The 11,370-nt window shown below is 37.5% G+C and overlaps 1 protein-coding gene across 3 annotated transcripts in view; it reads left to right on the plus strand.

The window, feature by feature from the left end:
• Positions 1-8,929, plus strand: part of LOC128702307 (DE-cadherin-like) — a 236,108-nt gene extending 227,179 nt beyond the window's left edge. For 2 of the 3 annotated variants that reach the window (XM_070102088.1, XM_070102090.1), the window contains 3 exons: positions 4,788-4,909; positions 5,730-5,823; positions 5,989-6,510. In XM_070102088.1, the coding sequence (XP_069958189.1) occupies positions 4,788-4,909; positions 5,730-5,823; positions 5,989-6,368 (596 nt within the window). In that variant the 3' untranslated portion in view covers positions 6,369-6,510. Of the gene's footprint in view, positions 1-4,787; positions 4,910-5,729; positions 5,824-5,988 lie in introns of all 3 variants that reach the window. The other variant, XM_070102089.1, reaches the window with a different exon arrangement.
• Positions 8,930-11,370: the final 2,441 nt, after the last annotated feature.

An 11,370-nucleotide genomic window follows, 5' to 3' on the forward strand; every position in this document is an offset into this window, starting at 1 on the left:
CCCTCAGTCTGGAAAATAATTTTAAGGTAGTCAGTCCCTCAGTCTGGAAAAGAAGTTTGAGGTAGTCAGTCCCTCAGTCTGGAAAAGAAGTTTGAGGTAGTCAGTCCCTCAGTCAGGAAAATAAGTTTGAGGTAGTCAGTCCCTTAGTCTGGAAAATAAGTTTGAGGTGGTCAGTCCATCAGTCTGGAAAATAAGTTTGAAGTAGTCAGTCCTTCAGTCTGGAAAAGAAGTTTGAAGTGGTCAGTCCCTCAGTCTGGAAAAGAAGTTTGAGGTAGTCAGTCCCTCAGTCTGGAAAATAGGTTTGAAGTAGTCAGTCCTTCAGTCTGGAAAAGAAGTTTGAAGTGGTCAGTCCCTCAGTCTGGAAAAGAAGTTTGAGGTAATCAGTCCATCAGTCTGGAAAATAAGTTTGAGGTAGTCAGTCCCTCAGTCTTGGTGTGTGTTCATCTTCACACCTTCTTACCTTCTTATACTTTATGTATCTTTAGAATTTATAGATAATACCATTCTTAGTATAGTATATGTACTATTCAAAGACTACCCAGACAGGTACTATTTACATTTAATTAGGGTAATTATCTAACTCTTTTCCTAGTGCTAATTAAATTTTTACCGTAATTCTAAGAGCGTTCAACAGACCTTTAAAGTCTACAGGTTTTTTACAGTACTAAAGTCGTATGTAAAGTTGTGGATATTTCATTAATATTTCTTTGTCATCTTAACTAAATGCTGGCGAGAAGAAACTCTGTTTCCTGGAGTTAGGTGAGGGAATCAAGTATTAATATTGGTCTGATAGGGGTCATGATCATGGTCTGAAAGGGGTTATAATCATGGCCTGACAGGGGACACGATCATGGCGTGACAGGGGCCATGATCATGGTCTGACAGGGGCCATGATCATGACCTGACAGAGGCCACGATCATGACCTGACAGGGGCCATGATCATGACCTGACAAGGGCCACAATCATGGCCTGACAGGGGCCATGATCATGGTCTAGACGCCAGACATAAGAACAATACAAGTCATCTTCTCTCCTTATCTTCCTCTCCACACTGCTTAGCTTCTTAATTAACTCTTACGTATATTTCACGTACGTATATCTTCTATTTTAATAAATATCCGTTTGTGAATATATCATATATATAAACTGCTGGATATACCATGCCCTTTATATTTCTTCAATATATATATATATATATATATATATATATATATATATATATATATATATATATATATATATATATATATATATATATATATATATATATATATATATATGTATATATATATATATATATATATATATATATATATATATATATATATATATATATATATATATATATATATATATATATATATATATATATATATATATATATAGTTTTACCAACGCTCTTATATAGGTGTGAAGCATGGGTGATGAATGTTGCAGCGAGGAGAAGGCTGGAGGCAGTGGAGATGTCATGTCTGAGGGCAATGTGTGGTGTGAAAATGATGCAGAGAATTCGTAGTTTGGAAGTTAGAAGGAGGTGCGGGATTACCAAAACTGTTGTCCAGAGGGCTGATGAAGGTTCGGACATGTAGAGAGAATGGAGCGAAACAGAGTGACTCAAGAGTGTATCAGTCTGTAGTGGAAGGAAGGCGGGGTAGGGGTCGGCCTAGGAAAGGTTGGAGGGAGGGGGTAAAGGAGGTTTTGTGTGCGAGGGGCTTGGACTTCCAGCAGGCATGCGTGAGCGTGTTTGATAGGAGTGAATGGAGACAAATGGTTTTTAATACTTGACGTGCTGTTGGAGTGTGAGCAAAGTAACATTTATGAAGGGTTTCAGGGAAACCGGCAGGCCGGACTTGAGTCCTGGAGATGGGAAGTACAGTGCCTGCACTCTGAAGGAGGGGTGTTAATGTTGCAGTTTAAAAACTGTAGTGTAAAGCACCCTTCTGGCAAGACAGTGATGGAGTGAACGATGGTGAAAGTTTTTCTTTTTCGGGCCACCCTGCCTTGGTGGGAATCGTCCAGTGTGATAATATATATATATATATATATATATATATATATATATATATATATATATATATATATATATATATATTATACATAATATATATATATATATATGTCGTGCCGAATATGTAAAACTGGTCAATTAGCAAGAACTCATTTAAAATTAAGTCCTTTCTGAAATTTTCTCTTATATGTTTAAAGATATATTTTTTTCATTAATGTTAATGTAAAAATTTTTAATTTTGCACCAAAAGAATCTTAGAAAACTTACCTAACCTTATTATAACAAGAACAATTTATTTTAGCCTAACCCAACTAAATATATTTTAGATTTGTTTACAATAATTTAATACTAAACAAACATAGTGAAATATATTTTTTTTCGTTAGGTTCAGAATGATTTGGGCGAAATTATTGCATACACAAATTTTCACTTGTCCTATATGGCAATATGAACGTTGCTATTTAAGCCAAGATCGCAAGTTCTGCCTATTCGGCACGACATATATATATATATATATATATATATATATATATATATATATATATATATATATATATATATGTATATCGGGTGTGTGTGTGTGTGTGTGTGTGTGTGTGTGTGTGTGTGTGTGTGTGTGTGTGTGTGTGTGTGTGTGTGTGTGTGTGTGTGTGTGTTTAAATTATTTTCGTTATTTTCAACAGTCTGTAAATCTTTCAATGCATTTTTCACTAGTAAATATATTTCCCAACATATAAAAATAATTTTCAGGGTATTTCCTCCCACTTACAGTCACATCGACAACGTTATTTACGATTTGTGTAAAAAGAAAATCTTCTTGTTGCAAGTCAGAGTTGTTTATCCTCCACGTCGAGGTGTTTTACAATTGTGTAAATAGAGCTCTTCAAGGCTGTGCTGTCTGGCCTCACTCTCCCTCTCCAGTTTCATTTATCATTCATCTGGCCTCACTCTCCCTCTCCATTTTCATTTATCATTCATCTGGTCTCACTCTCCCTCTCCAGTTTTATTTATCATTCATCTGGTCTCACTCTCCCTCTCCAGTTTTATTTATCATTCATCTGGTCTCACTCTCCCTCTCCATTTTCATTTATCATTCATCTGGTCTCACTCTCCCTCTCCAGTTTCATTTATCATTCATCTGGTCTCACTCTCCCTCTCCAGTTTTATTTATCATTCATCTGGTCTCACTCTCCCTCTCCAGTTTCATTTATCATTCATCTGGTCTCACTCTCCCTCTCCAGTTTCATTTATCATTCATCTGGTCTCACTCTCCCTCTCCAGTTTCATTTATCATTCATCTGGTCTCACTCTCCCTCTCCAGTTTCATTTATCATTCATCTGGTCTCACTCTCCCTCTCCAGTTTCATTTATCATTCATCTGGCCTCACTCTCCCTCTCCAGTTTCATTTACCATCCATCTTGCCTCACTCTCCCTCTCCAGTTTCATTTACCATCCATCTTGCCTCACTCTCCCTCTCCAGTTTCATTTACCATCCATCTGGTCTCACTCACCCTCTTCAGTTTCATTTACCATCCATCTGGTCTCACTCTCCCTCTCCAGTTTCATTTATCATTCATCTGGTCTCACTCTCCCTCTCCAGTTTCATTTATCATTCATCTGGTCTCACTCTCCCTCTCCAGTTTCATTTACCATCCATCTGGCCTCACTCCCTCTCCAGTTTCATTTATCATTCATCTGGCCTCACTCTCCCTCTCCAGTTTCATTTACCATCCATCTGGCCTCACTCTCCCTCTCCAGTTTCATTTACCATCCATCTTGCCTCACTCCCCCTCTCCAGTTTCATTTACCATCCATCTTGCCTCACTCTCCCTCTCCAGTTTCATTTACCATCCATCTGGTCTCACTCTCCCTCTCCAGTTTCATTTACCATCCATCTGGTCTCACTCACCCTCTCTAGTTTCATTTACCATCCATCTTGCCTCACTCACCCTCTCCAGTTTCATTTACCATCCATCTGGTCTCCCTCACCCTCTCTAGTTTCATTTACCATCCGTTTCCCTAGTGGACCTCCCCTCGCATCCTCCCCCTCTCCCCCCCGACCTTCCTAAATAAATGAATATTTCTGTGATTGCTCTCTTGCTACTGGTGTTAGTCCAGGTTTTATTGCAATATGTTGTTGCACGGGAAGTTTGACCAAACAATACTTGTTTATTAAAGTTGGGAATTGTGTTATTCTATTTATTTTCACTCCCTCTCTACGGAAACTTTGTTTTCAGAAGTTCGTATGATATTGTTTGTAGTTTTAATGTATAGATCTCCTATCCAATTTCTTGCTAGGACTAAAAACTCTCTCTCTCTCTCTCTCTCTCTCTCTCTATCTCTGTGTGTGTGTGTGTCTTTCTATATATATATATATATATATATATATATATATATATATATATATATATATATATATATATATGTATATATATATATGTATATGTATATATATATATATATATATATATATATGGGTTAGGCTAAAATAAATTGCGCTTGTTATAATAAGGTTAGGTAAGTTTTCTAAGTTCCTTTTGGTGCAAAATTAAAATTTTTTACATCAACATTAATGAAAAAAATATATATTTAAACGTATAAGAGAAAATTTTAGAAAGGACTTAATTTTAAATGAGTTCTTGCTAATTGACCAGTTTTACATATTCGGCACGACATATATACATACAGAGAGAGAGAGAGAGATAAAGTTCACTACCTATTATGTGAGAAGCAAAATAAGTTGATCACTACCTTGTTGCCTGTGTCTTCTCCTGCAGGAGAGGAGAAACGACCTCGTCCTGACGTGGCAGACGATACCCACCAGAGAGAGCCAGCGCCCCTGGCACAGATGCCAGATGGTCTCAGTATTGGTGACTTCATTAATGACAATATTAAGAAGGTAAGGGATTCCTTGTGGATGTTGCACTCAAGTATGCAATATATGTGGGTGTTGCACTTAAGTATACAATATATGTGGGTGTTGCACTTAAGTATGCAATATATGTGGGTGTTGCACTTAAGTATGCAATATATGTGGGTGTTGCACTTAAGTATACAATATATGTGGGTGTTGCACTTAAGTATGCAATATATGTGGGTGTTGCACTCAAGTATGCAATATATGTGGGTGTTGCACTTAAGTATACAATATATGTGGGTGTTGCACTTAAGTATGCAATATATGTGGGTGTTGCACTTAAGTATGCAATATATGTGGGTGTTGCACTCAAGTATGCAATGTATGTGGGTGTTGCATACAAGTATGCAGCGAGTGTCCAACACATGAGGGTTCACAACACATAGCAAGACACATAACCATACGTGATCTAATTACATTCAACGTAAGTATGCGTTACACATGCGTGCAATGCATACGTGTATGAGGGGAAGAAATACGTGTATGAATCAGTACCCAGTATACTTATGTATGAAATATGAAGGGGTAATTTATGCAATGTATATGCACTGGTCTCTGTTGCTTATTTAATTCATGTTATACGCTAAACCCATGTGGGCCATTCAGCGCAAGACGTGGTGGATGGAGGCTCGATCCTCCTTCTACTGACTGCGAATGTACCCGACCATAGGGCCGGGTCGCTTTCGTCTCTCTTGTCGAAATTCGTTGGTTCGAACCTACATCGTTGACTAGTCTCTAACACAAACTTCACCAGTATCCTCATCTCTATCTCACTAATCTCTGGTGTTTCTGACCTCTGCAGGTTGACAAGGATCCTTCAGACTTTGATGACGTGCGTCACTACTGTTACGAAGGAGACGAAATGTCTATCGCATCTCTGTCTTCCATAGGCTCAGGTAGGTTGACTTGTTATTATTTGCGTTTTAGTCTAAAACTTCAATACGTGAGCGAAGGAAACTCAGTAGTTTAGATATGTAATGTCTTGACTGTCACATTGGCTTCACACCTAGATTCGTCAGAGATCGTTCACACTGAGTTATTTCCATTCGTATCTTACACAGGCGGTTCCTCGGATAGCAGTGAACCATTCGACTACAAGAACGACTGGGGTCACCGCTTCGAAAAGCTCAATCAGATTTACGGGCAAGAAGCAGACGAAGAGGAGGACAGTGACTACGAGTTCCCTAACATTCCCAAGCAGAGTAAACGGGAATCCCTTCGTCAGCTGAGCAAACGTAAATCTCCAACCAGTACCCCTACACAGTCTCCCTCAGGTGACCCTGCCCAGCGCCTGTCAGATGTGCCAACTTCTTCTTCTGCTCAGCCCGAAGCCATGGGTAGCAAGGAGGCTCCAAAACCACCTACGAAGCCAGAGTATCACGAAGCTCTTAACCCGATGGCTACCTACGGTGCCGTACAGGGAGATGAGTCTTGGTGCTAGTACCTCAGTCAGCAGTAATGTGATACTAGCACAGTACTGTCAAAAGTCTAGCTGACAGAGGGACAGCAGGCTAGTAGTGTGGTGTATAAACAGCCAAAATAATGACCAAATAGCAGAGTTAAACACGTTATATGTGTGAACGTTCATTTGTGGTGCACTCCTGTACTGTAAACTCCTCAGCGTGTCGCCTACCTTCAACAAATATTATTACAATATTGTCAAGATTCGCCTTCGAATCATATTAATGCTCTTGGTGATACCTTCATGACAATAAACAGAACATACACACGCACACACTCCCACACACACACACACAAATATATACATCATGTATAATATAATAAGGCGAGTGATAGGAGTGTATTTGTGCACTGCAGATGGAAGTGTTGTATGATGTAACAAATTATGAATGAATCCAGATGTCTTACTGCCAACAATAGTGAAAAAAAGGTTGCAGAACGAACTTTTTATCCTGACAACGTTTCGCTCTGTGTAAAGTTTCATTAAGTAGTATTTATAACATGATAAAGCTCTACATAGAGCTGAACGCTAACCAAACTGAACGTTGCTTCATTGTTCATTATTGTACGGGAGTACTGTACACCGCATGCTTTCACATTACATGTACATGTGATTAGAATTAATGCTTGCGACATCACAAACCAAAGGTGCTTGAAGAGTTGAATACTATTCAGCTTTCCATTCCAATTCCTCCTCGTCTCACCCATTCCCATCTTTCCACTTGCCTCACCCGTTCACACATTCCTGCTGGCCTCACCCATCCCCCAACGACTGGCCAGTCCCTTTCCCACTTCTACTGGAATCACCCATCCCCACCTCCTACTTGCCTTATCCATTCCCATTTCCCACTTGCCTTACCTACGAGGACGTAGCAACAGTGATGGTTGGGAGAGACAAACACGCCTTCAACGGGAAACAGCTTAGAGACTGTTTTCCCTCTCAGGTTCCTCTTACCAGTCACCCTAATGTGTTAGAAGTGTAAGAGTCAACATTACTTAACAAATTTTCGTCATCCCTGACCGTGTTGCAGAAAAAGTCACTTCCAGATTATCGAATTTTTCGGTTCTCAATATTTTTTTCTCACCCGAATAGAAACAATGACACAAAGTGTAGATCATTCATCTATATTCACGGGACAGGCGCTAAACCCGTAAGAATCTTACAGCTCCGGGGGAAATGGGAGGTAACGCAGCTTGGAGATACGTGTTAATTAGAGCTTAAGATGTTAAAAGTTGTGCAATTCGTCTGTGTAAAAGTTTGATGTTTGAAGCGGGGCTGCCGCGCCTCCTCACTACTCTCAAGTTATCATTTTCACGGGGAAGCGCTAAACCAGTATGAGCCACACAGCGCCAGGAATAATGAAGGACAAAAGAGTTTGATTTATTGGGTGGGGGGCTAAAATTTCAGGAATGAAAATCCCTATGCTAGTATAGCAGGCATATAAAATTATATATCACCGGCGCACAAGATCACGCATTAAGTTATTCGTATAATCATGTTTACGTTTCGATAATAGGGCTTGAATTACTTCGTTTATCCATTTGTTTTTCAAAATCTAAGAGCCTACTCACTCGGCTTCAGGAAACAGGACAAGTGTTTCCTGCCACAAGTCTTGTAAGAGGTCAAAATCATGTGGTCTTTCCCAGCTAGGTTTTACACCCCATTGGAGAAACTGGTGTAATTTATAATAATGTTACTCGCTAAGCAATGTATTATTTTACGCATTGCCTAACGAGAATATAGAAATATTACGTGATATTACTATGATCTTAAGATTTCTTGGCATTCTTGCCTTCTAAACGCGGTTACTGAAGTGGCGTTTATCGCAACTCTTACGTTAATCAAAGACCTTAAACCGGGAAGTTTATACTGAGAGGGAATTTAATATATAATTAGCTCGTCAATGTGGTTGTTACAGCCACGTTTGGCGTGGTCTTGGCGACCAGGTTTGGTGTGGTATTGATGACCCTGTTGTGGTCTTGACCTCGTCTGATGTGATTTGATAACCACATATGGTGTGATCTTGACTACCAGGTTGAGTGTTATCTTGCCAACCAGCTGTGATGCGGTCGACTAAGACTAAGATGGCGGTGTATCTCAAGGATTCCTAGTTTTCTACCTGTCCTAACCTAATCAAATCAAGCAACAACAACAACAACAACAATACTTTTAACAAGTGACGCGGTCGGGGAGTTAGTTTATAACTAAAGTAGTATAAGTCATGTACATGGTCACAAGTTGATCTCATAAACATGGTTCTCTGCTGGTGTGGGCTCCGAGTGGTACTCGAACTGGGGGTTATATCGTTGTGTGTCGTGCCTCTCTTCTTGTCGCCCCAACCATGATCAAAGCCGATTAACACAACTCAGACATTCCTTTTGTTACTGTTGTTATTTTGTTTAAGAGAGCGTCGTTCTATAGTTTTTTTTATTTAATATTAAACTCACAAGAGAAGATGAAGTCACGCTTTTATTATATAATAAAAAAACACTCATTTTTGTATTGATTATCGTAACATTAAAAAAAAAGTTGTAATTTTGTATTGATTTTTATATACACAAAAAAACTAAATCCGTATGGAATAGGAAGTCAAGCTTCCAACGCCTACTATATATATATATATATATATATATATATATATATATATATATATATATATATATATATATATATATATATATATATATATATATATATACATATTCTTTTTCTCCTGCTCTACCTGTTAGACCACGAGCCAAGGATCCACTGCCAAATTTCGTTTACGTGTGTTACTAGTCGTGTAAGAGTGTGATTGTTAAGGTGACCATGTCTGAGTTTACGGTAGTGTGACTGTCCTGGTGCAGAAACCACGAGTACATGTGATAATTGACCAATAATCTTTGCTTTGGAACAGTCTCTGCAATGCCATCCCAATAAAGGGAATTATTTGTAATTTTATTATTATTATTATTATTATTATTATTATTATTATTATTATTATTATTATTATTATTATTATTATTATTTACAGATATTCCGAGTTAAGTAATTCAGTTCTCAAGATAAATTTAGGCATTGTAGACAGAGCTGAAAATGTTCTTACTTGGCTGTTTATCATATTTCCTCGGTGTTGCTGGGGCATATATATATATATATATATATATATATATATATATATATATATATATATATATATATATATATATATATATATATATATATATATATATATATATATATATATATATATATATATATATATATATATATATATATATATATATATATATATATATATATGAAAACACACTAAAAGATAAAATTATACATATAATTAATTACATGATTGCCTTTAATTTTAGATAATAAGGATTTTCATTCGTATAATTTAAGAAGTGCCGATCATAGGATTATATATTAATGTAAATCTTGCTGAGTGGATAAAACAAATGATGTATAATTATTTGATGAAAGACAATGAAAAGATACTGTATATAACATGTTCTCTGTTTGGTACCACTAACTTGGTACCACTAACTTGGTACCACTAACTTGGTACCACTAACGTGGCTGCAACAATTCCCAACTTACCTCCAAACTGGAGGTAAAACTAGAGGTGTTTCGAGCTGTTCTTGATCTGATGATGGTCAAGGAGGGCCTAAATGTGAGAGGCAAAACGTGCCCTCAAGTATGGGAGAAAGGGAATGTGTGTAGGGCAAATTATGTCTCCATAAATTTATGTTTTTGAGCGAAACGTGGCTTGTGAATAAAGTGCTCATGTGAAGGATTCGAACCCATATTTAAAATAATTTCTAAAACAGTGGTGGCCCATGCTAACCTTCCTAGTGTACGGAAGCATACCTAATCAGCATGGTACAGTGGTTTAAAAACTAATCTCTTAACTTTGCCACTGAAATCGAGGCCATCACTCTGTGGGCTGTTTAAAGTCATTATTTCGATCTCGTCAGTCATTGAGGCTGTAAATTAAGGTTTATTCTACACACTGAGTGTTTCTGCCACTGTGTTTTCAACTCCAGCATACCCCCTACTCTCTTGGTCAGTAGTTTATATCCAGTGGGGGTTCTAGATTATGCCAAAGATTTTAAAGCTATAAGACGTACTTAGGTGGAGACAGAATTCCAGCAGTGGAAAGCATTTCAATGCTTCACATTTACAGACTGGAAATATTGCTACATAAGCCACGTTGACGAGAATATAAATGTCCATTGATGTTGAGAATGCGCACTGGTGTGAAAGTAGGAAGCTATATAAACTGAAGTGTAATACAACTAATATTTACCTCTCTAGTATAAATCGATGAGTTAGACAGCATGATCGTACATTATCCAGCGTGAATGTACTTATATATATATATATATATATATATATATATATATATATATATATATATATATATATATATATATATATATATATATATATATATATATATATATGCAATAAGATCACAGTAAACAGGTGATTTCAGAATATGCAAAACAACCACTCTGAAAGAATAGAGAAATTCCAAGCGCTTTCGTGACTACTCACGAGATTCTTGTACACACTGCCTGTACTCGACAAAGTGTGATTTCAGAGCTGGTCAAACCTCTTAAAAATATCTTGAGACTAAATTGGTACATTGCAAAGTTTAGCACCTACATTATGAGTCGAGCATTTATGTATAGATGTGAAAATGAGGAAAATTATGTTACTTGAAAAATCTTCTTGAGATCCTCTACATAAATGGGAAAACAATGTGAAAAATTGAATTTTATGAAAAACTTTGAGTAGTTCAGTTGTAAGTCTCTTGGTAAAGAGGGAGAGACAGGTCTCTTGGTAAAGAGGGAGAGACAGGTCTCTTGGTAAAGAGGGAGAGACAGGTCTCTTGGTAAAGAGGGAGAGACAGGTCTCTTGGTAAAGAGGGAGAGACAGGTCTCTTGGTAAAGAGGGAGAGACAGGTCTCTTGGTAAAGAGGGAGAGACAGGTCTCTTGGTAA

This window comes from Cherax quadricarinatus, chromosome 80 (genome assembly GCF_038502225.1).
Source record: "Cherax quadricarinatus isolate ZL_2023a chromosome 80, ASM3850222v1, whole genome shotgun sequence".
Classification (NCBI taxonomy): domain Eukaryota; kingdom Metazoa; phylum Arthropoda; class Malacostraca; order Decapoda; family Parastacidae; genus Cherax; species Cherax quadricarinatus.